The following is a 25,671-nucleotide window of genomic DNA, read 5'->3' as shown; positions in this document are numbered from 1 at the left end:
TCTTGCATTTTTATCTTGTGAATGCCCTAAGATTTTCTGACGAAGGGCTGTATATAAATCTAATAAGTCATAAAAATAAAATAATAAACTTGGGCTTGGGTATCCTTCCTTTGGGATCGAGGCAGCTAGTTCTGCCTTTGTCTTCTTTGCTTGTTAATATTTCACTGTAGGACCGGAATGATTGCAGATGCAAGTATATCTGTATTGCCTTGCATGCAGTTGTGTGGATTTTTAAAGTCAGCTGTAGGAGCGAGTGTCTCCCTCATTTGGGAGCTTGGTGGGTCTGCTGGGCGTGTTCCACGGATCGTTCACCTCTTCCTCTTCTGCCCCCCTCCCTTCCCAGTGCTGAGGTCCCTGGGGATCCCCACGCGCGTGGTCACGAACTACAACTCTGCCCACGACACCAACGGCAACTTGGTCATAGAGCAGTATCTGGATGAGAACGGGAAGCTGCAGCAGGGCAACCGGGAGCTCATCTGGTGAGTGGAGGTCCGGTGGGTGTTTGGGATTCCCCGAAAATGCATGCAGCATCTTGGACCTGTCAGTCTAATAGCTTTGCCTAACTATGAGGTGCTGGGCTCTGTCCATGAAGGAACTTTAGGGTTCCTGGTGCAGCTAGCAGGGAAGCAACAACTGAATCAACAACAACAGCTTCCTTGGGGGTTTTTAAGCAGAGGTTGGACAGCCATCTGTCAGGGATGCTTTCAGCTGAGATTCCTGCATTGCAGGGGTTGGACTAGATGATCCCTGGCAATCCCTTCCAACCCTACCGTACTGTTATTCTGATTAAGAATAACTTTTTGATGGTGGAATAGACTCATTCGGAAGGTGGCGAGCTCTCCTTTCTTTGAGGTTTTTCAACAGAGGTTGCAGGGCTGTCCATCTGGCATTCTTTAGTTGTGATTCCTGTATTGCATGAACTTTGGGGTCCCTTCCCATTCTATAATTCTACGATTCTCATTATAGCAGTTAATTTTGTCTAAATTAAAGATTCATTTAGTTTGCAAATCCATTCCTCCTTTATGGGTATAGTTTGTGACTTCCACCTAGCAGCAATCACTATTCTAGCAGCTGTACTTGCATATAGAAAAATTCTTTCCCCCCCTCGTGGTACCTCTTCATCTATCAATCCAAGGTGATATGTCTCTCTCTTTTTTTTTTTATAAATGATATTTATTAAAATTTCAGAAAAAAGAGTTACATAAAAAACAAGAAAGGCAAAGGCAAAAGACAGAAATAAAAATACAAGAAAAATACAAAATACAAAATACAGAATAAAAAAATAAAAAACACTTAAAAAAATAGATCAATCTTTCCATGCCTTACATTCATATCCTTGTTTCCCGGACCTCCTCATACCTCCCTCTTTTGTATTCCAATTCAATTTGTTAATCCAACAATTCCTTTCCCTCCTTTTAAATCCTAATCCTCAATCTTGATATATTGTAACATTAGATTTTTACAAATTAAAAACCAATTTTTCCATATTCTTTTGTACCTATACAGCTAGAAACCACTTAACTTCTATCCAACAACATTCTAACATTCATTTATTTTGCAATATTTCTGTAAGTAGTCTTTAAATTTCCTCCAATCTTCTTCCACCGACTCTTCTCCCTGGTCACGGATTCTGCCAGTCATTTCTGCCAATTCCATATAGTCCATTAATTTCATCTGCCATTCTTCCAGAGTGGGTAAATCTTGTGTCTTCCAATGTTTAGCGATGAGTATTCTTGCTGCTGTTGTAGCATACATAAAGAAAGTTCTATCCTTTTTTAACACCGATTGGCCGACTATGCCCCCAAGGTGATATGTCTCTGGTTTCTTTGTTATTGATATTTTCAACATCTTCTTTAGTTCTTCATGTACTAATACCCAAAATTTCTTAATTTCCTCACACCTCCACCACATATGTATTGTTGTTTCTATTTCTCCACCAGATCTCCAACAGAGATTGGATTTCAATTTGTATATCTTTGCCAACTTAGCTGGCAAAATTAACTGCTATAATAAGAAATCAGTCAAATCAAAAATTTGAAAAGGAGTGGAAATGTTTTGATGAATATATGGCAAAATATTGCTCAAAAAAAGATACGCTAACATGCCTAGATTAAAATGTGAAGTACTGGATGGAAGAAAAATTAGTAAGGAAAGATAATAAGAATATATAGATGATTTGAGAAGATTGTAGAATGCAAAGATTATTGTAAATTGTATAATGTGGAGGAAATCGAGTGGGGGCGGAGGGAAGTGGGAGGATGGAGAAAAGGATAATATGATGGATTGAGGAAATAGAAATGTAATGGGGAGGAAATGGTGTTGGCTTTGGTACATCTGTATTGTAATGCAATATGTGAAAACCAAGAAAAAACGGAAAATAAGAATAAATTAAATTAAAAATAATTCTACGATTCTCCTGTTGTCGCCTCAAGTCAAAGCTGTTGTGCTGCTGGAAGCAGGCAGACATCAGCAAAGTTTGCATTTCAGGCGTTGATAGGATTTCTCTGCTTCCGAGGTGCCTGATACTTGAGCATCCCATAACGGTTTTCAAGCATCTTGCAGAGCGAGGGTGCCTGGCACTCCTCAGGAACGCCTAGGAGAGAAATTCCATGGGGGGAGCTGAGAATTTTCCAGTTGGGCCTGTGCCAAACGCCTCTGGAATGCGAGGGTCCTTTGGAGAAATGCAGAGTGTACCTCTCTTATCGGACTTCGCTCCCTCCCTCCCCCTTTTCTCTGCCTGCCACAGGAATTATCACTGCTGGAACGAATCCTGGATGACCCGCCCAGATCTCGCAGGCGGGTATGATGGCTGGCAGGCTTTGGACCCAACTCCCCAGGAAAAAAGCGAAGGTATCTCTGCCCAGAGCGCCAGCCAATAGCCTCCTCCTCCATCCTAGCACCCTGCAGAGGTTTAGGGCTGCAGCCCTCAGCCCCATAGGCAGGCCCCAAAGGATTTGGGCTGGGAGGAGGTTGTCTGTGTTGCTTAACTGAAGGACGGGGTAGAACTTTAATAGAAAAAAGGAATGGTGCCTGATGGCAACGATGACAATCGCTTATTACAGATAGGCACGTATCTATATGTACGCCGAGCCCGATAACCAATTTCCTATCATCACTTTGGCTGGGAGGTTCTGCAGAGTTGGGAATGGAGGCAATTAAGGGACAAAGAAAAGAGGCTTGATTATGCCCCTAACGCTCCATACAGTGGGACCTTGGTTCTCAAACGTCTTGGTACTCAAACAACTTGGAACCCAAACACTGCAAACCCGGAAGTAAGTGTTCCGGTTTGCGAACTTTTTTTGGAAGCCAAATGTGCTCCATTTTGAGTGCCACACTTTCATTTTGAGTGTTACGCTGAGGTCTGTCTGCTTTTGCTATTTATTTTGCGTTTTCGTTTTTGCGGCTCTTTTTTGTTTTGTTTTTGTGACTGTGTGGAACCGAGTTCAGTTACTGATTGATTGATTGTGTGACTGCAGTACATTGTTTATTGCTTTCATTTTATGGATCAATGGTCTCGTTAGATACAGTAGTAAAATTCATGTTAAATGGCTGTTTTAGGGGTTGTTTTTAAAAGTCTGGCATGGATTATTTTTATATCTATAATTTTTTCATTAGTTTTCAACATATCATTTTCAACAATAATTAAACGCAGCCAGTGTACGTTTTAATATTCCTCTGGTCGATGGCTTCTTTCTCCTCGCAGGAGTCTACTGCTGTGGCCCCACTCCGGTCCGAGCTGTCAAGGAAGGAGACCTGAAGCTGAAGTACGACGTGAAGTTTGTCTTCGCCGAGGTCAACGCAGACGTGGCCTATTTGATGCTGCAGAGTGACATGTCTCGGAAAAGGACCACGTACTCCTCTCTGGTGGGAAAGCACATCAGCACCAAGAGCGTGGGCAGGGATGCCAAGGAGGACATCACCCACAACTACAAGTACCCAGAAGGTACCCAGAGCATCTCTGGGTTGTATATAAGTGGGAGGCAGGGAGGGAGGGAGGGAGGAAAGGAGGGAGGGAATACTTGTTGTTGTTGTTTAGTTGTTTAGTCGTGTCCACCTCTTTGTGACTCCCTAGACCAGAGCACGCTAGGCACTCCTGTCTTCCACTGCCTCCCGCAGTTTGGTCCAACTCATGCTGGTAGCTTCGAGAACACTGTCCCACCATCTCGTCCTCTGTCGTCCCCTTCTCCTTGTGCCCTCCATCTTTCCCAACATCAGGGTCTTTTCCAGGGAGTTTTCTCTTCTCATGAGGTGGCCAAAGTATTGGAGCCTCAGCTTCAGGATCTGTCCTTCCAGTGAGCACTCAGGGCTGATTTCCTTCAGAATGGAGAGGTTGGATCTTCTTGCAGTCCATGGGACTCTCAAGAGTCTCTTCCAGCACCATACTAGAGGGAATACTAGATTCAGGGAAATCTATGCCTACGGAAGTCATTTTCCAAACTTTCAATAATGACAAAGATTCATGTCTCTGAATGTAAGGACGAGGATTCACATCAGTTTCCCAAACTTCTGTATTTATTTATAAAAACATTTATAGACCGCTGTCTCATTAAAAAAAAGTCAAAGCGGTTTACAACCAAAATACACAAAGCCACACACAGTACAAACCATACCATTTAAAAATATTCTTTTTAATGGACATTGTCAGAGTTGCTTCCAGATCCTAGCTCACAGAGGATCACGCTAGCCAGCGATCATTAAATAAAAGTCTTTATTGAGTTACAGTTTCCATTCTCAAGCTGCTGCGTGCAACCCTACGTCTAATGGTTAGATCGGCGAAGCTCCATCTGAGTCTCCGCCCCTTGCACACCAACTTAATATCCTAGCCTTGCTCCACCTTTTCCGCCTGACTGTTCTTCTCTGGGTCCCTCTGCCCCCCGGGGTCTCTTCCTTCCGGGATTCCTCTGACGCTGACGCTGACCCCCCTGACTCTTCTCCCTCCTTTCGGCGGGCTTTAGGACCTGGCTCCCTTTCCGGGCTGCCTACTGCGCCACCTTCCTGTGCATTTGAACTTGTTGCGCGCGCCCAACCTTCCACCTTCCGTCTGACCGTTTCTTCGCTCCCCGATGGAGGTGTGGCCACTCCTGACTCGTGCCCTCCCCCCTGTTGTGAGCTGCCAGCGCTTGATCCCTGGCGCCCTTCCTCTTCCCTGCTCTCTGGCGGTGACGCTGGTCCCGATTTCCAACTGCTCCCCTCTGAGTCCCCTCTGGCTCTATCTTCCTGGGGTGTCCCCCTAGGCTCCCCCCTTGCCCTGGCCACTGGTGCTCCTTTCTGTGAATCTTCTGATTCACTGGAAAGACTCGGAGATCTCGGGTCGTCGTCATCACTCATCTTTTCTTCTGCCTCCTCCCCCTCGCTCTCTGTTTCCTCCCTTGCCCTTGCCTCTGCTCCTGAACCCCTGACATCCATCCCCCCCTCGAAGCCCCCTCTTCCCCCCTCCCCTCCTTCCGGTGCGGGATCTGGGTGCTGCTGTGTCAGGGGGACGAATGTCGGATACAGTTCGCTTCCCGTGGCGGGCCGCCATCCGAAGTCTTCCGGTTCTTCCTCCCTGCTCTCGTTGACGACGGTCACCTCCGCTTCCATCTCTGTGCCGCCGTGCTCGAAACCCGGGTCGTCCCCGAAAACGTCCATGTCCATCTCTCCCTCGTTGCCTTCTGGAGACGTTGCTCGTCCTGGACCCTCCAGCCACCTCCTGCGGAACTGCTCCTCTGGTCGATCATCCCACCAATACGAGGGTTCTGAAGCAGATCCCGAGGGTGACCCCTCCGGGGAACGGGCGTCTCGTGTCGGTTCCTCGTCCGAGTCGAACCCCCGGAACGTGCTGGCTGAAAGCGTGGGCGTGAAAAGCCAGTCGTCGAAAAAGTCTGCTGGCATTGGCCTGTGTGGGAAGAGGGCATGAAACTCTTCTTTGAGCAGAGGTTCGTCTAAAGCGTAGCCCGGCACCCAGCTGTTGGCACTGGCCGGGGTGCCCTCCTTGGCGAGAAGGTATTCTACCCCCTCTTCCCCCCATCTGGAGTCCAAAATCTCCGTGACTTCGTTGATGCGCTCCTCCTGTGCCACTCCCCCTTGCCCGGTTCTCTCTCGGAGCGGACCCGGTGCCGTTCCTGGTTCCTGAAACCTGTGAGGTGCCTTGTAGGGAGTGAGCACCGATCTGTGGAACACCGGATGCATTCTGGAACCCTCCGGAAGAGCCAGCCTGAAAGCCACCGGGTTGACCTGTTCTTCGACTTGGTAGGGCCCCAGTTGTTTATGCCCTAGTTTCTTCTTCGCCAACGACCTGGCCGGCACTGCGTGGGCTGCTAACCAGACCCAGTCTCCCACATGGATCTCTTCGCCAACCCTTCTGTGTTTGTCCGCTTGTACCTTGTATGCGTGTTTAGCCAGCTCCAGGTGCCGCCGCAGCTGATCGTGGACCTCCTGCAACTCCGACGCGAACGCATCTGCTGTCTGCGGCTCCCCCTCCCCCATTCTTTCCAGTCCCGGGAAGGTTCTGGGGTGCCTCCCGTTGTTGGCGAAGAACGGCGTGACCCCCGTGGACACGTGCTTCGTGTTGTTGTAGGCGAACTCGGCGAGAGGCAGGTAATCCACCCACGTCGCAGGCTGTTGATTCGCATAACATCTCAGGTACTGCTGCATGATGGCATTGACCCGCTCCGCTTGCCCGTTGGTCTGCGGGTGTCTAGCCGACGCCAGGTTGATCTTGACGTTCAGGAAGCCCATCAGCCTCTGCCAGAAGTTCGAGATGAACTGTCGCCCTCGGTCGGACAGAATAGACCGCGGCAGACCGTGAACCTTGAACACGTGGTCTATGAACAGTTTGGCGGTTTGTTCCGCCGTGGCCACCTTCGCACACGGAATGAAATGTGCCATCTTGGAGAACAAATCTACCACCACCAGCACAGCCGTCTTGCCCCTCGAGCTGGGCAGATCCGTGACAAAGTCCAGGGCCACTCTCTCCCATGGTTCGAACGGAGTTTGCAGCGGTTCCAGCAGTCCGGCCGGCGGTCTGTGCACTGGTTTGGCCCTCTGGCAGGTGTCACACCTCGCCACGTAGTCCGCGACTTCCCCTCTCATTCCGGGCCACCAGAAGTCTCTGGCTACTAATTCCACCGTCTTCTCCTTGCCAAAGTGCCCGGCAGTGGGCGCGTCGTGCAGCTGCTGCAGTACCTTGGCGCGAAGTTCGTCTCCCGGCACGTAGATGGCCCCTTTACGGATGAGCAAACCATCTCGCAGCTGGAACTCGTCGGTCGCTGCCGTGCCCCTGTGCACCTCTGCCATCTTTGCTTGCGCGAAGGAGTCATCCTGCAACGCTCGTCGCACCGCATCCAGGTCAACTGTTGCCGCCGCGCACGCCCACACTGTCGGTGCGAAGATGTGCATGGCGGCCGCTGGCGTTGCCTCCTCCAGATACTGTGGCTTACGGGAGAGAGCATCCGCCATGATGTTGGTGTCCCCCGGGACATATTCTATTCGGAAGTCGAAATTCGCAAAGAACTCAGCCCAACGTATCTGCCTCTGGTTCAGGAACTGTGCCGTGCGCCAGTGCTCTAGATTCTTGTGGTCCGTGCAGACCTGCACCGTGTGCTTGGCGCCGATCAGGAAGTGCCTCCACGCTTTGAACGCTGCATGAATGGCCAGCAACTCCCTGTCCCAGATGGTGTAGTTCTGTTCGGACTTGCTGAGCTTCCTTGAGTAAAACGCTCCCGGCCTCCAAACCCCCTGCGGGTCTTTCTGCAGCAGGACTGCTCCCACGGCTCTGTCTGAAGCGTCTGTCTCCACCCTCATCGGCCTGCTGGGGTTGACATGAAGCAGCTGCTCTTCCGACGCGAAGAGACGCTTGAGTGCCTGAAAGGACTGCTCCGCCTGCTCTGTCCAGATGAACTTCTTTTTCTTGGAGCTGAGCGTGTCCGTGATGGCCGCTGTCTGCATCGCAAAGCCTTTGATAAACTTGCGATAGAAGTTCGCGAAGCCGACAAACCGTTGGACCTCCTTCCGGTTGCGTGGGCTTTTCCAATCCAACACTGCTCGGACCTTGGCGCTGTCCATGGCGAGCCCTTTATCAGACAACTTGTAGCCCAGGAAATCCACCTCCGTCACGTCGAATTGGCACTTCTCCAGCTTGGCGTAAAGCCTATGTTGCTGTAGCCTGCTCAGCACTTCCTTGACGTGTCTGTCATGCTCCTGCTGCGATTCCGAAAAGATCAGGATGTCATCCAAGAAACAGACGCACGTCTTGTAGAGGAGCCCCGCCAACACGTGATGCATGAAAGCTTGAAAAACGTGGGAGCCATTTTGCAATCCAAAAGGCATAACTCTATATTCGTAGGTGCCCAGGGGCGTGAACATGGCTGTCTTCCACTCATCTCCTTCCCGCATGCGAATGAGGTTGTATGCCCCTCGCAGGTCCAACTTGGTGAACACTCTGCCCTTCCGTACCTTTGCGAGGAGGTCGTCGATTCGGGGCATGGGGAAGTCCGATGGCTTGGTCACACTGTTCAAGATGCGAAAGTCCACTACAAGTCTTTTTTGGGGCGTGTCCCTCTTCTTAACAAAGAATACCGGACTGCCCCCCGCTGCCTTGGACTCTCGGATGAAACCGCGCTCCAAATTATGATCTATGAACTCTTTGAGTTCCTGCAGTTCGTCCTCAGACATGGAATACAGCTTCCCTTTGGGCAGCGCCGCCCCCGGCAGCAGGTCAATTTTGCAGTCATATGGTCTGTGGGGGGGTAGCCTGTCTGCCTCCTTCTCGCAGAAAACCTCCAAAAATTCTGCGTACTTGTGGGGAACCGCTTGCAGCGTGCCTAGCTGCAGCTGTGACTCCTCTTCCTCTCCTTCCTGCCTGGGCACGATGCAGTGTTCAGCGCAAAAGGAAGAGCCGAAGGTCAGCTGCCTCTGGTACCAAGCCAGCGTCGGGCTGTGCTTGTCCAGCCAACTCATGCCCAATACAATGGGCGTGTCCGATAGTTGAGTGACATTGAAGCTGATGATTTCCCTGTGATTCCCAAGTCGCATCACCATTGGTGGCGTCTGCTTCACCACTTGCCCCCCTAGCAGCTCCCTGCCATCCACCGTGACAACCTGCAGGGGCAGCGTGGCAGGCAGCAACTGTATAGCGTGCCGGTCGACAAAGTCCTGCCCTATAAAGTCCGCATTGCTTCCGGAGTCAATGGTGATTGGCACGTCCATGGTGATTCCATTGGGCAGCTGGAGCGACGCGGTGAGCCTCACTACCGGTTTGGGCGGGAGGGGGTCCATGGGCTGTAAAATCTCTGGGGACTGCTTCACTGACACGTCTGGCTGGGCCCCAGTGCCTCTTCCAACCAGACTCCGTCGTTTCCCTGCTGTGGTTGTCCTTGCTGCGTTGCTGCAGTTACCATTGCTGAGGCTGCAGTGTGCTTGTGGAGCCTCTGGGGACACTCTTTCGCCATATGCTGTGGATCATCGCAGCATAGGAGGCTTCGCTTTCACTGCTGCCGGTGCTAGGGCTCTGGCTGCTGACTGAGCCCTTGCACCTCCAACCTCCATAGGTTCCGCTCCTCCTCCTGGCGGAGGCGTGGATTGCGCACGCGCTGCTTCTCTGGGAAGGAAGGAGGAGCCCCTGGCTGGTTCGCGCCCTCCACGCCCTTCGCCACTGCTCCACGGACGTCCTTCCAGCCGCACCCCCACCGCCAGCGCCCTCTGAACGATCTCCTGCGTGGTCCGGGGTCTCTCCCCCCTCGCAATTTCATCTTTAACCGAGCCGTGCAATCCCTCCCAAAACAGGTCTCTTACAGGAGCCGAATCTCTGTCCCATTCCAGAGCACTGACCAAAGCGAAAAAGCGGGCATGGTACTGCCTTACGCTGGCCCTCCCTTGCTTCAGTCCATGTATCTGCTGCCGAGCAAGATCCACGTCAATGCTTGACAAAAAGCACCCATCCATCGCTTTAATAAAGGCATCCGCGTTTTGGAGCGCCGGATCCTTATCTCTCCACAAATTGCGCAGCCATGCTTTAGCATCTCCATGCAAATGGGACATGATGAATCCCACCTTCTCTTGCTCATCTCTAAAGTCTTTGTTCAGCAGTTGCAGTGCACACATTACATCTGCTCTAAAGTTGGGGTACTGTTGCAAATTCCCATCGAAGTGAGAGACCAAACCGCCTGTTCGTCTCCCCAACCCAATCCCCTCCGGTTTGGGTGTCAGTTGCCCTTGCTTCGTAAGCACTTCCAACCTGACCTGGAGATCCCTGTAGGCGGCAGCTGCGTCCTCCTCTCTCTTCCTGGATGCAAGAGCCTCGGCATTCAGGCGCGACACTGCTTCTCTGAGTTCCACTATCTGCTGTTCGGCCGTCATGTTGTCTGCCGTTCGTGAGCTCGCTAGTAGGCACCCGCTTTCTCTCCTCTCCGCGAGGCTGTAGATGCCCACAATTCATAGGATGGAGCTTACTGTCAGAGTTGCTTCCAGATCCTAGCTCACAGAGGATCACGCTAGCCAGCGATCATTAAATAAAAGTCTTTATTGAGTTACAGTTTCCATTCTCAAGCTGCTGCGTGCAACCCTACGTCTAATGGTTAGATCGGCGAAGCTCCATCTGAGTCTCCGCCCCTTGCACACCAACTTAATATCCTAGCCTTGCTCCACCTTTTCCGCCTGACTGTTCTTCTCTGGGTCCCTCTGCCCCCCGGGGTCTCTTCCTTCCGGGATTCCTCTGACGCTGACGCTGACCCCCCTGACTCTTCTCCCTCCTTTCGGCGGGCTTTAGGACCTGGCTCCCTTTCCGGGCTGCCTACTGCGCCACCTTCCTGTGCATTTGAACTTGTTGCGCGCGCCCAACCTTCCACCTTCCGTCTGACCGTTTCTTCGCTCCCCGATGGAGGTGTGGCCACTCCTGACTCGTGCCCTCCCCCCTGTTGTGAGCTGCCAGCGCTTGATCCCTGGCGCCCTTCCTCTTCCCTGCTCTCTGGCGGTGACGCTGGTCCCGATTTCCAACTGCTCCCCTCTGAGTCCCCTCTGGCTCTATCTTCCTGGGGTGTCCCCCTAGGCTCCCCCCTTGCCCTGGCCACTGGTGCTCCTTTCTGTGAATCTTCTGATTCACTGGAAAGACTCGGAGATCTCGGGTCGTCGTCATCACTCATCTTTTCTTCTGCCTCCTCCCCCTCGCTCTCTGTTTCCTCCCTTGCCCTTGCCTCTGCTCCTGAACCCCTGACAGACATCAAATAAGATAAATAAATAAATAAATAAAAATCCTTCCAGTAGCACCTTAGAGACCAACTAAGTTAGTTATTGGTATGAGCTTTTGCGTGCATGCACATTTGGTATCTGATACCAATAACTGGGACCTCTAAACTACAGTTATTCATGGACCTTAAGGTCCTCTGCGGGGCAGACCAGGAGAGGCGGTCCTGTAGGTACCTTAGTTGTTCCTGCTTCCATTTTTGCAGACTCAGAGGAGGAGAGGTCCGTCTTTAACAAGGCGAAGCACCAGAAGGTCTACCCACCATCAGAAGAGGGCTTGAAAGTCAAAATCAAGGCCTCTGAAGGGATGAACAACGGGTGCGACTTTGACGTCTTTGCCGTCATCAACAACAACACGGACACCGAGCGCCGATGTCGGCTTATGTTTGGCGCCCGGACTGTCACCTACAATGGGACGCTGGGGCCCGAATGCGGGAGCAAAGACCTGCTCAACGTCAACCTGGAGCCCTACGCAGGTAAAGACAGATGAGAGCAGGTGAACTATCTGCCTTCTCCATCCCCTAATCATATGGACCCATGAAGCTGTTGTTGTTGTTGTTTAGTTGTTGTTGTTGTTTAGTTGTTTAATCATGTCCGACTCTTCGTGACACTATGGACCAGAGCACGCCAGGCCCTCCTGTCTTCCACTGCCTCCTGCAGTTTGGTCAAACTCATGCTGGTCGCTTCGAGAACACTGTCCAACCATCTCGTCCTCTGTCGTCCCCTTCTCCTTGTGCCCTCCATCTTTCCCAACATCAGGGTCTTTTCCAGGGAGTCTTCTCTTCTCCTGAGGTGGCCAAAGTCTTGGAGCCTCAGCTTCAGGATCTGTCCTTCCAGTGAGCACTCAGGGCTGATTTCCTTAAGAATGGATACGTTTGATCTTCTTGCAGTCCATGGGACTCTCAAGAGTCTCCTCCAGCACCAGAATTCAAAAGCATCCATTCAGGAATCTGGTCTGGAGTCTGGAGTCTGGAAGCAGAGCAGCTGCTGCACTTTCAGCTTTGAGTAGAACAGCAACGACTGGGTGTTGTGCTGTTGCTCCATCCTTTCTCTGGAGGCAGCAGACAGAGGATTTGCAGCAAGCCTCTTGCTGAGCAGGACCCAGCGGCCTTTGCTCCCCTCTCCAGTCCCTTCCTGGGCTGCAAGCTTTCCCTTTCCTCCCCTGCCCCTCTGTTGCTCCACTTCTCCTCCAGTTGAGATGGCTTCCCTTCAGCCCAGCTGTTCCCCATCAGTCTGTGACCTCCTTGTGCCCCCAGCTCCACTTCTCCTTGTTTAGCATTCCTGCTGCGCTTCAGGAGTGACGGAATGGAAATGATCTGCATCAAGCACCCAGACCTCCTCCTCCTCCTCCTCCTCCTTCCCCTTCCCCTTCTCACAAGAGGAAGCACCGATGGGGAGCGGCTGCCAGGGCATCCCTATCTCCTAGCTGCAACATCACCTCCACCGCAGCAGACATCTCCAGATGTTGGAGAGGCTTTCTTTGCCCAGGGCAGCGCCTAAATCTTTGGCGTTGCACTTTTAGCTCTCCGCATCTCTGGTTAGAGCAGGTGGTTAGGACCCTCTAGATCAGCAGTTCTCAACCTGTGGGTCCCCAGATGTTGTTGGACTACAACTCCCATCATCCCTGAGCTCTGGCCTTGCTAGCTAGGGGTGATGGGAGTTGTAGTTCAACAACATCTGGGGACCCACAGGTTGAGAAAGGCTGCTCTAGATCATGGGTAGGCAAAGTAAGGCCCGGGGGCCAGATCTGGCCCAATCACCTTCTCAATCCAGTCCGTGGATGTTCCAGGAATCAGCATGTTTTCACATGAGTAGAATGTGTCCTTATATTTAAAATGCATCTCTGGGTTATTTGTGGGGCCTGTCTCGTGTTTTTACATGAGTAGAAGGTGTGCTTTTATTTAAAGTGTGTCTCTGGGTTAGTTGTGGGGCATAGGAATTTGTGTATTTATTATTATTTTTCAAAATATAGTCCGGCCCCCCACAAGGTCTGTGGGACAGTGGACCGGACCCCTGCTGAAAAAGTTTGCTGGCCCCTGCTCTAGATCTTCTTGGACTACAACTTCCATCCTCCTTCCTAGCCATTGGCCATGCTAGGTGCGGGGCCTGCTGGGATTTGGAGTCCTCCCATGTCTGGGGGGGGTCCACAGGGCTGCCACCCCTGAGCAAGGCTGGAGGGAGCCTCTCTTTCTCAGCTGGCAACCTGAGACATCTCTTGGCAACCCCACCAGGCCACCCTAGGATGGAATTGGAGAGGGTGGCATCATCTCCTGGTATTCAGCAGACACACAAATGCTTGTGCATTCTTGTGAGCTGCTTGTCACTTGGCTCACTCCTCTTGGCTCCCGTCCTGTGGATTTTGGCACGAGGGCCTGGATTCACATCCTGAGGACCCAGAGTAAGTGGAAGGGGATCACTGCACTCTGAGCAGGCAATTTCCTGCCCTTTGTGGCTCCTCCAAGTGAGCAGCTGCTATTCCTTTCAGCCCATTTATATAACAGCACCTGAAAGGCGGGGTTTGGGTGGTGGGTTTCAGGCAAACAATGGGCCTTGCAGTGCTGGGGCTGGCGGAGTCAGGTTCCTTCCAAACTGCATACCTTCGCAGAGGCAAAACCGCAGAGATAAACAGCCCTTCCGGAGATGGAGACTGGCGTGAGGCTTGGCTCCCTGCCCCAAGGGAGAGAGAAGTGCTTGTTTGCTTTGAACCCGGACCAAGATTGTCACTGTGCATTCATGCAGAGGGTGTGTCAGCACAGGAGTTTTCGCTGGCCTCCTGGTGCCTGGGACCGTGGGGCTAAGAATCAAGGCGGTGGGTGTTCTTTGATTGGAACTTTTTAAGCAGAGGTGGCCATCCGTCAGGGATTCTTTAGCTGTGATTTTTTGCATTGCAGGGGGTTGGACTGGATGACCTTTGGGTTCCCCCCAACTCTGTAATCCCATGAAACAGCTGGACTGGTTCTTCAAATTGGTGGATCTTGCTGTGCACTGAGTGACACTCCGGCGGGAGTATGACCTCACCTTCTCTTTCGTAGAACCATAGAACTGTCTAGTGGGACTCACAAAACGCCTGACAGATGGCCCTCCAACCTCTGCTTTGAAATCTCCAAGGAGGGAGAGTCCGCCACCTCTCGAGGGAGTCTGTTCCACTATTGAACAGCTCTTACTGTTGAAGTTCCTCCTCATGTTTAGTCAGAATCTCCTTTTTCGTCATTTGAAGCCATTGGTTCAAGTTCTGCCCTCTAGAACAGGAGAAAACAAGTTGGTTCCATCTTCCATGGGACAGCCCTTGAGATATTTGAAAATGGCTATTGTATCCCCTCTAAGCCTTTCCTTCTCCAGGCTAAAATACCCACCTCCACAGAGCATGTTCAACAGTGCCTAGGAGAGGCAGAGGGGCCCTTTACTAAAGAAGAACCAGCTGCGTTTTTCCTCCTCCCTCCAGATACCTTTTCCTTTTGTGCCATGTGCTTTTTAGATCATAAGCAGGGATATTCTGTGAACATTTGCAGACAGTGCAGAGAGCCTTTTTTCTGGCTGAAGAGCAAGGTGAAAATGCTACAAATAAAAGAGGCAGGCTCTATCTTGTTCAGCTCCCTCTCTCCCCCACCCCCGCACCCATGGTCAGTCAGATTGCCCCAGGAAGCCCCTAAACAAACCATGCAAGCCAGAACCTTCCCCCCCCTCCTTCTCTTGCATTAAGAAAGCCTTTCCACCCTGGGGGCTTCCTCTTGCTTCAGCTGGCAGGATGCTCATTTGCATTACAAATGCCTTCCCCCAGTTCCAGACAAACAGCAAGAATTTGGAGGTGAGCAGCAAGGGAGGCTAGCTTCCTGGGTGAAAGCACCCACAGCCTGAGCACCCGCAGGTTGACAGCCATTTGGAAGAGAATGCAGAGACACGTTGAGGCGAACCGCAGGCTGTCGTTCAGCGCCCAAGACTGCTCAGGCAGAAATCCACCTTAGGGTCATTGATGGAGCATCGATGTAAGGACCAGTGGTGAGAGCCACACAGACCCCTAAGAAGCTGTGACAATCTGGGTCGCTTGAGCTTCCAAGTTGTCCTGAGGCTCCGTCTTGCTGGATATCTCCAAGCTGTGGGATTTGGGGGGTATTCCCACCCTTTGGGGACCCCCAAAGCCTCTATGCTTGCAGAGGTTAAAACCCGGGCTGCTCCCAGGCTGCTGCTATTTTGCCAGCAGGGCTTGGATCTTGTCCCAAATAACTCAGGTTTGCTGTTCCAGTGGATTCGGTGCTTTGGCACAACAAGCCCATTTTCCTTTAAAAAATGACCCTTTGCGGTGAGGAAATTAATGGGGAAATTCAGCGTGGGAAAACAATGGCTTGGTACAGCGCAGTTTAACCTCCCTTCAAATAGGTCGGGATGGCAGCTCAGTTAAACCGGTTATCTGGGAGTGACCTTGGCCAGCTCACGGATCCTCTTTGGAAAGACCTGATAGAAACTTATAAAATTACTCTCGGCACGGGGAAACTGGATCGAGAAGAGTTTTCCTCCCTCTCTGCTAACGCTGGAACTCATGAACAGCCAGTGAAGCTGAATGTTGGAAGGTTCAGAACAGTTAAAAGAAAGTCCTTTTTCATGCAGCAGAGAGTTGAACTATGGAACTCCTTGCCACAGGAGACGGTGATGGCTGTTAACCTAGATGGCTTTAAAAGAGGACTGGACAAATTCATGGAGAATGCTATCAATGGATATTGGGCATGCTTCTGAAAGCCAGTTTCTGGAAACCACAGGAGGAGAGAGTTGCTCTTATGGTCAGGTCCCGCTTGTGGGCATCTGGTCAGTCACTGCGAGAGCAGGATACAAGACTGGATGGGACACTGGCCTGATCCAGCAGGCCCTTCTTATACAGTGGTACCTCTGGATGCGAACGGGATCCGTTCCGGAGCCCCGTTCACATCCTGAGTAGAACGTAAGACGCAACTGTGTGTCTGCGCGTGCGCGGGTCGCATTTTGCCGCTTTGTGATGTCATTTTGAGCGTCCGCGCATGCGTGAGCAGCGAAAACCGGAAATAACATGCTCTGTTACTTCTGGGTCACCGCAGAGCGTAACTTGAAAACGCTCAACCTGAAGCACATTTAACCCGAGGTATGACTGTATTCTTTACTCCCGGGGGAATTGTCCAAATGCCATCTCCATGTCAGAAATCATTAAATGCTGTGTCCTCTTTGCATCCTATTAATACCCCAGAGTTTTAGTCCTCTCCAAGTTTTCCATTTCAGCTGCAATTCTGAATTAAAGAATCAGAAAGCTGAAGAAGCAAGGCATGGGAACTACAGCAGAAGAAGCAAACTCTCTCTCTCTCTCTCTCTCTCTCTCTCTGCATTCTTTCATTTAGAAGTGACATGTTTTCTTCCAGAGCTGGGAAGGAATCCGATATGCTTTGATCCAACACTTTCTGATGGCACTGTAGAGTTTTACGTGCACCAGAAACCTTTTACAAGTGCAACATCCACTTGACCCGCCTGCGTTAACTGGGCCTTATCTTAAAGACCCTTGCCATTAGGCAGACTTTGGAAGAGATTTAAAGGCTCAATATGGAGGCCAAATGGCCGACATATTGGGAAATTTTGGAGCAAGAAGGAGATAAATTGAGACTGCAGAGTTTTGAAAAATTAAAAAATAAAGTGAGAGATTGGCTCCACTACTATCAGATAATGGAGGCATATAATTTGGATAAGAAAATAGGCTTCCAAGTGGAAAAGTCAAAATTAGAAACAGAATTGTTAGAACCCAAAACTAAAAATTTGTCAAGAATGTATAACTTGCTGTTGAAATGGAATACTCAGGATGAAACGGTGAAATCTGCTATGATTAAATGGGCACAAGATGTTGGACATAATATTATGTTCGCTGACTGGGAACAGTTATGGACCACAGGTATGAAGTTTACGGCATGTAATGCCTTAAGAGAGAATATTATGAAAATGATATACAGGTGGTACATGACCCCAGTCAAGCTTGCAAAAATTTATCATTTGCCCGATAATAAATGTTGGAAATGTAAAGAAACTGAAGGTACATTCTTTCACCTTTGGTGGACGTGCCCAAAGATTAAGGCTTTCTGGGAAATGATATATAATGAACTGAAAAAGGTATTTAAATATACCTTTCTGAAGAAACCAGAGGCCTTTCTCTTGGGCATTGTCGGCCAACTGGTGCCAAAGAAGGACAGAACCTTTTTCATGTATGCTACAACAGCAGCAAGAATACTTATCGCAAAGTATTGGAAGACACAAGATCTACCCACTTTGGAAGAATGGCAGATGAAGGTGATTGACTACATGGAATTGGCGGAAATGACTGGCAGAATCCGAGACCAGGGAGAAGAGTCGGTGAAAGAAGACTGGAAAAAATTTAAGGACTATTTACAGAAATATTGTAAAATTAAGGAACTTTAGAAGGATGCTGGATAGAAATTAAGAGGTTTTTAGCTGTAATGCTTTAAGAGACATGGGGGAAAAAAAAGGTTAACAATTGGGTAAAAGATTAATGGTAAGGATTTGCTGAACCAACAAACTGAATTGGAATACAAAGAAGGGAGGTATGAGGAGGTCTGGGGAAATAAGAGTAAGGAAGATAGGTTATGGAACATTAGTGTGTTTTTAACTGTTTTATTTTGTATGTTTTTTCTTACTTTTTGCTTTTTTGCTGTAATTTATACTTTTTTCTTTGTTTTCTGTATTTTTGTGAAACTTTAATAAATATCATTTTAAAAAAAAGAGAGATTTAAAAACAAAAACCCACAAGATCCCTAAAGGGGGAAACTCTGCAAGACTTAGAGGCAGAGGCCAAGTGTAAACCCAGAGTCTTGGCCAAATGCATCCTAGGGCAGCTAATTTGCGTCTGGCCCCCTGCTGGACACAGCTGGGTTTGGGGAGCCGTCATGGCTTTGAAGTGCACCCGGATGTCTATTGCACTGAGGGCCAAAGAGAGATCAGGGCAGGTGCATGGCTGTCACTCAACGCAGCAGCAGGAGACCCACATCCATGCCTCTCCCCAAATTACTGGGTGAAATAGGAGACATGCAACAGGAAATGGTTAGAGGGACGCGGGTGGCACTGTGGGTTAAACTACAGAGCCTAGGGCTTGCCGATCAGAAGGTTGGTGGTTCGAATCCCCACGACGGGGTGAGCTCCCGTTGCTCGGTCCCTGCTCCTGCCAACCTAGCAGTTCGAAAGCACGTCAAAGTACAAGTAGATAATTAGGTACCGCTCCGGCAGGAAGGTAAACGACGTTTCCGTGCGCTGCTCTGGTTCTCCAGAAGCGGCTTAGCCATGCTGGCCACATGACACGGAAGCTGTACGCCGGTTCCCTCGGCCAGTAAAGCGAGATGAGCGCCGCAACCCCAGAATCGGCCACGACTGGACCTAATGGTCAGGGGTCCCTTTACCTAACAGGAAATGGTTAAACTCACCATCTTCCTACTAGGTGGGCAGAGCAGGAAGGGCCACAGCTCAGTGGGAGAGCACCTGTTTTGCATGCAGAAGGTTCCTGGTTCAATCCCCAACATCTCCAGACAGGCCTGGGGAAAATGACTAAGCCATGAAAGTCAGGAGGGCTGCTGCCAGTCAGTGTAGACAATACTAAACTCAGTGGGCCATTGGACTGGCTCAGTAGAGGGCAACATTCTATGTTTGGAGGGGGAATGGGAGAGCTCATGAGCGAGAAATCGGGCCCTCAAATTTCAGCATCACCCTGTGCGGTGCTAAAATTCAGCACCCCCGCTACCCTAAAACTGCCCCCGCGACTGCATATGACCTCCAGGGTCAGGGTTCAACATGCTTTGGAGAACATCAGCCCGAGAGGGTGATGGCCCTCGTCTCCCGCTTGTGGGTTTCCCAGAGGCATCTGGTGGTCCACAATGAGACAAAGGATGCTGGCTGAGATAGACCAATGGCATAGGGAACCTTCGGGCAGCCTGATGTCACTGGATTTCAGCTCCCAGAAGCCCCAGCAAGCACAGCCAATGGTCAAGGATGATGGGAGCTGTAGGTCAGCAAAATCTGGAAGGCCAGAGGTTCCCCACACCTGAGAGAGGCTCTCCCTATGTTCTGAAGGAGATATGAGGCTGATGCCCTCAACCCATGTGCATATGAGTTGGTTTTTGTGTGTGATGCTGCATCCAGAATGCTTTCTCCCTCCTGTGGTTATGTGGCTGGTTTCTCCCAGCTGTGGTTCTACCCAGCGGTCAACTGGGTATGTGCAAGAGACGGTCCCTCACGCTGTCTTTACATGATGTTGTGGAATCTTCTTAAAACTGGAGGAGATCCAAGGAGTCTGGATTCTGTCTTTGGCAAAGCTCATGTTCTTTCCTCTTCTTCTTCCTCTCCAGAGAGGGTCGTCCCCTTGCGCATCCTCTACGAGAAGTATGGTGACTGCCTGACGCAGGACAATATGATCAAGGTGATGGCTCTCCTGAAGGAGCACGAGACCAACGAGATCGTCCTCGAGTCCAGGAACATCTATGTCAAAAACCCAGATATCAAAGTCCGGGTAAGGCAAATTTGCATGGGGATTTCGTGGCTGCTTCTGGGAAGTGGGTGCCCTGGGCATAATCACATTGTAGATGTTATGGACTGAGTTGAATAGGATTCAGAATGCAGCAGTCTGATTGGTCCTAGAACAATAGGATCCAGAATGCAGCAGTCTGATTGGTCCACAGGAGCCACCCAATCCAACTCCAGGTGGAAGTGAATCCGCAACCTGATTGGCCTACAGGAGAATCCCAGAATTAGCCAATCGCGTGGGGCCCATTGTGTAAATAATGTATATAAAGCAGACATTTCGGGGGAACATCCATTCCTCCTCACCAGTATGAGCTGAATAAAGAGCATGAAATCCGCTCTTGACTCCAAGTCTATTTCAGTAGAGTTGGAAAGGGTCGGAATGGTCATCTAGTCCAAGCCTCTGCAATGCAGGAAAAAATCCCCTGCAGGTTCTGGGGAGAGACAGACAGACAGACAGACATATGTTGAGTCCAGACCGTGCAGCTTAATGCAATTCTGCTAGGGACATGTGTGGTTCTTCTGTGTTTGCAAGAGAGAATGACAAAGTATCATATACCGGTAAGCAGGATCTTGTTCTTAGAAGCTATTGTAGAGGAACAGATAAGGAAGTTAGAAGAAAGAAAGATGTGTTGTCATATATGGACACAGCTTCCTCCACGCATACAGGTGCAATAAATGTTTGTGCCGTTTTCATAGTTGTTCCTCTGCCCATCAACTCCTTATTGGCTGAGCTTGTGTTGCCCTGGCCTTGCAACGCCTAAGTAAATGTCCTGTTTTGTTGACCCCTGGAATCTGGCTGAACCCAAAGGGTATTGGGCACTGAACCCCAATATTTCCCCATCAGGCTGAGCTTTCTCCTCTTTTCCAAATGCAGATCTTGGGGGAGCCAGTTCAGAAGCGGAGGCTGGTGGCCGAGCTGACACTGAAGAACCCCCTTCCGACCCCCCTGAATGGCTGCCTCTTCGCGGTCGAGGGTGCCGGCCTGACAGAAGGGCAGAAGATCCAGGAGCTGTGAGTTTCCCCCAAACACATCTTCTGGTTCTCAATACCAACACTTCCAAGACCCGAACAAGGGCTGTTGACGCCCAATTCAGTTGTGGAAGGGGAAAAGGGGGAAAGGCTTGATTCTGCAAGCAGAGCAGCCTTTGGGCGTTCCAGGAGTTGCAGTGGTGAGAGAGAGGGAGAAGAACTTTTCTCAAACCAACCATGCATAATTTCACAAACGTCTATCTTGTTGCCTCTCGCTGGCCTTTTTGCTCAGCTAAGAAGCCTGAAAAACGGCAGCCTTCCTTTGTAGGGAAGTGGTTCTGATCCCTTGGACCATTGGATCATTACAAAAGGAAGTGAATATAAAACTACTGGCATCATGATGTCATTGTACAAATCTATGATGCAACCACATTTGCAGTACAGTCGTACATTGGATCCCGAATGTTTAGGCTCCAGCAAACCTGCAAGTGAACGTTCCAATTTGCAAACGTTCTTTGGAACCCAAACGTCCGATAAGACTTCCACAGCTTCCGATTGGCTACAGGAGCTTCCTGCAGCCAATCGGAAGCCGCGCCTTGGTTTCTGAATGTTTTGGAAGTCGAACGGACTTCCGGTACGGATTCCGTTCGACTTCCCGGATACGACTGTACTGTGTGATGTTCTGGTCACCTTGCCTCAAAAAGGATATTGCCACCAGAATTTTTCCTCCCTCTCTCAGAACTCTGGAACGTGTGGACTTTCAAGGAAACTTTTATCAGGAAAGATAAAATTACTTCTTCTTGCAGTGCAAAGTTAAACTATGGAACTCATTCCCACCAGATTAGATAACTTCGTGGAGGAGGAAAGGGTTACTGAGGGCTCCTAGCCATGAGAGCTGTTGGAAGCCGCCCAGAGTGGCTGGGGAAGCCCAGCCAGATAATAATAATAATAATAATAATAATAATAATAATAATAATAATAAATTTTTATTTATAGCTCGCCCTCCCCAGCCGAAGCTGGGCTCAGAGTGGCTAACAACAGTAAAATAATACAGATGGGCAGGGTATAAATAATAAATTTATTATTGTTATTGTTATTGTTCTGCCTCCACGGTCAGAGGCAGCAATGCTTCTGAATACGGGTTGATGGAAACTCTGGGAAGGGAAAGGGCTCTTGTGTTGACGTTCTGCTGGACTCGCTGGGCCCTGGGCCTGATCCAGCGGACTCTTCTGATGACCGTAGGTTGACCTCGTGTGTCCCCCTTCCCCTCTCTCCGCAGGGACAGCCCCGTCGGGCCGGGTGAGGACGCCAAGGTGAGGGTGGAGTTCGTGCCCCGCCAGTCGGGCCTGAGGAAGCTGGTGGTGGATTTCGAGAGCGACAAGCTGAAGGGGGTGAAGGGCTACCGGAACGTCATCATCGCCCCCCTGCCCAAATGATGTGCCGCCCCGCCCTGCCCAGAAGGGAAGAGGGTTGCTTTGCTGGCCCGGCCTGAAATCCATCGCCTGAGCCGCCTCTTTAGAAAGATGGGTGATTCCGGCAGCAACGGGGACCCTGGAAAACTCCCCCAGTGTACACTCAAATGTGACAATATTGCAAGGAGCCATCACCCCCAACTGCTCCTTCACCAAGAAGCCGAAATTTGGTCCTAGCTAGACCCTCCCCTGAAAAAAAAAAGATATATTTTTGTGGCTTTTTCAAAGAATCGTAGTTAGAATTGACCTCCAGAGGTCATCTAGTCCAACCCCCTGCAATGCAGGAATTACGGCTGAAGAATCCCAGTTGGAAAACCTCCAGAGGAGTCTAGAAAGTTCCTCCTGATGTCATCTGCGCACACAGCAGAAATGTATCGCTTTGGGCCACAGACGGGACGGGTACTTTTTGAGAGTTCCCCCGTGAAAAATGACATCACACGCAAAACTCCCCCCAGCAGCGCCTGGCAAGTTTGCAGACTCCCTGGGCTGCTGGTTTTCTGTCTTCAAGGGAGTTGGAGCAATAAATAAAGCTCCGTCCTTCCACCTCAGGAGGACTTGAACCCCTTATCTCCCCTCCGTCTGCTGTGTCCGTAAGACAGGAATATCTCCTGCTCAGAAATGGGTGACCCTTAATGTCCAGCTGTCTGCAGCCCCAACAAAATGTGACATGCCCTTCCCCGAAGTCGCAGGGGAGAGGGACGCAAATATTGTAAGCTGCTTGCTGCATCATGCCAAAAATAAAGAAAATATATATCTAGACTCCAGCACAGTAGCCACCAGAAATGTACGGCAGCAAGTGCAGACTTCTGCTATGCCAGTCCTGAAAGACCCACCTAACCCGGCATCCTGTTCTCAAATCCTGATCATCAAATGCCTCTATTGGGAAACCCGCAAGCGGCATTCGAACACAAAACCCCTCTCCACTCCTGCAGTTTAGTAGCTAGTAGCCATCAATAGTCTCCTCCCCCTCCAGGAATTTGCCCCGCCCTCTTTTAAAGTTGGTCCCTGCCCCATGTGGGAGGGAGTTCCGCAGTCTAACCGTTCACCAAGGCCCAGGGTTTCGCATTGATGGCACAAGCGCTTTGTCTAAAAACTGTGGCGAGTGGAGTTTTATTTCGTGTTTGAAACCAGGGAAGATCTGGCTGGGTGGGACAGGAGAAGGACTCGGGAGAAGGAGTCTGCCAACGACCGTCAGATAAATAGAGACGTCAAAGGCACTCAGCGCTGCCAAGACAGATGCTTGCCAGAGACACCAGCTTTTCTTGGGCTCAAGAGCACCAGCCTCAAATCCTTTCCCTGGGCCATCTTTAAGTATTTAGCCAGAGAAACAAACTCTCTGTGTTTGTTAAAAGGCATGGCAGGGGAAAAAATGAAAACTGAGAGCCAGGACTGTGGAGGAGAAGGAAGGCAGAGAAAGCGGCTTTCTTATCCCTTCCAGTGCGGTTTCTGGGGAACAGAAAGACAAGCGCAATTTCTTGGTGGAGGCATTTCTTGCTAAGAAGCTCCCAGGTCCACACTTTGGAGAAAGATTCATTTATTTTTTTAAAAAGCTGACCCAAGAAACAAAGGGCTTAATAATGTGAGCAATGTAACATGTACATACCTATAGATATATTTGTGTACCGTGATGCTATGCGTAATCTCAAATGTGCAGAGGAGAAGGTGGTTTGCTGCCTTTGCTTGATCCTTTCTAGCTGACGCTCGCGGCAAATGCCGTGTTCTCAGAGTGGAACTGAACTATGCAATCACTGAATAAAGAGTTAATTTTTCACCTTCAATATTTCTCTGGAGCGCTTTCCTCTCCTTTCCACAACCATAAATGACTTCCTTGCTACTCTACATGGGGCTGGGGTGTGGGTGTGTTTTCCTAGGGGGGTAACTCAAATAATTTCAGAGCCTCACGAGTGTCCCTATTATCCAGCAACAGTCCCGGATTTAGAGAAGCCCTCCCGGTTTCTGACTTGATCCTGGAATCTCCCACTTTTCCTTAGGACGTCCCTATTTTCATTAGAGAAAGATTGGAAGGTATGGTGGTAATAATGATAATAATAATAATAATAATGATAATAATAATAATAATTTATTTGTACCCTGCCCATCTGATTGGGTTGCCCCAGCTACTCCAGGTGGATTCCAGCAGATATAAAAACGTAATAAAACACGAAACACTAAAAAGCTTCCCTATACAGGTGTATTCTAAAGGTTATGTAGTTACTCCTCTCCTTGGTGACTATTGTGAGGGTGTTCCACAGGGTGGGTGCCACCACCGAGAAGGCCTGTGAAATGATGGAGGCTGTGTCATTTTTGCAGCCCCGGTTAACTGGGTCAATACTTACGATTGCACAGCCTGTGGCACTTCAAAGATACCCATTTAGTCATCATTGCAGCATAAGAAGAACACGCAGGATCAGGCCAATGGCCCATCCCAGCCAGGATCAGAAGCGTCACGGCCTGTGACGGTGGCTGCAGAGAAGAGCCATCATGGCTTGTAGCCTTCAGTAGGTTTCTTTTCCATAATCCTCTTTTAAACCACTGCCTCCTGGGGCAGGGAGTTCCACAGTTTAATTACCGTATTTTTCGCTCCATAAGACACACTTTTTTCCTCCTAAAAAGTAAGGGGAAATGTCTGTGCATCTTATGGAGCGAATGCGTGGTCCCTGGAGCCGAATTGCCAAGGGGCAAAAAGCAGGTCGTGCTTTTTTTTATTAGAAAGAGGGAAGGGGGTGTTGAAACAAAGCCGCTGAGCAGCTGATCGGCAAGCGATTGGGAAGGGAGATAAGGGACTCTAGCAATAAAGGAGGCTGCCTGGGAGGGGGGAGGTAAAGACAGCAAACTTGCAAGGAGAGGAGACAGGAATACTAAAACAAGCAATGAGGAGAGAAATTAGACAAAAAGGAGGAGCAAAAAACTGCTCCAGCTAAGGAAAAGACACTAAGGCAAACAAGAAGGAAGGGGGTGTTGAAAGGAAGCAGCTGATCGGTGGGATCGGGAGAGAGATAAGGGACCTAGAGATAAAGGAGGCTGCCTGGGAGGGGGGAGGTAAAAGCCCATGGATGCTCAGGATTTTTGCATTGGGTCACCCCAAATTCACCATCAGATCACATAGCATGTCCATGGCTACAGCCTGCCCCCCCAAAATCACACACCCACTGTTGCGCGAGGCCGCAATGGTGCAAAAATGTGGTTACAAAGCACGGATCCACATTGATCCTCAGGATTTTTGCATTGGGCTACCCCAAACTCACCGTCAGATCACGTGTCTGTGGCCACAGCATGAACCACAAAAATCATACATCCACTGTTCAGAATATTTTTCTTTCTTGTTTTCCTCCTCTAAAAACTAGGCGCGTCTTATGGTCAGGTGCGTCTTATGGAGCGAAAAATACGGTATGCCCTGGGATCTGGAGGCTGAACAGGCCCAAGTGGAGGATCCTCAGGAGTAGCTGGGAGAAAGTGGGGGGGGGGGGGAGAGACCTTTTTGTGT

General features: G+C 50.0%; 2 protein-coding genes across 4 annotated transcripts in view; one reads left to right on the top strand and one right to left on the bottom strand.

The window, feature by feature from the left end:
* TGM2 (transglutaminase 2) overlaps nt 1–23,965 on the top strand; it is a 65,537-nt gene extending 41,572 nt beyond the window's left edge. For both annotated transcript variants that reach the window (XM_081011194.1, XM_081011195.1), the window contains 7 exons: nt 344–479; nt 2,747–2,850; nt 3,704–3,943; nt 11,424–11,693; nt 19,572–19,732; nt 20,621–20,757; nt 21,995–23,965. In XM_081011194.1, the coding sequence (XP_080867320.1) occupies nt 344–479; nt 2,747–2,850; nt 3,704–3,943; nt 11,424–11,693; nt 19,572–19,732; nt 20,621–20,757; nt 21,995–22,151 (1,205 nt within the window). In that variant the 3' untranslated portion in view covers nt 22,152–23,965. The remainder of the gene's footprint in view (nt 1–343; nt 480–2,746; nt 2,851–3,703; nt 3,944–11,423; nt 11,694–19,571; nt 19,733–20,620; nt 20,758–21,994) is intronic.
* LOC308480030 (uncharacterized protein) overlaps nt 1–25,671 on the bottom strand; it is a 164,451-nt gene that overhangs the window by 137,036 nt on the left and 1,744 nt on the right. The gene's annotated exons all lie outside the window — the stretch shown is intronic.

Source organism: Podarcis pityusensis (assembly GCF_964106645.2).
Source record: "Podarcis pityusensis genome assembly, chromosome: 6".
Taxonomy (NCBI): Eukaryota; Metazoa; Chordata; class Lepidosauria; order Squamata; family Lacertidae; genus Podarcis; species Podarcis pityusensis.
Note: the sequence above shows the minus strand (reverse complement) of the source record. Positions and strands in the feature narration are given on the sequence as shown.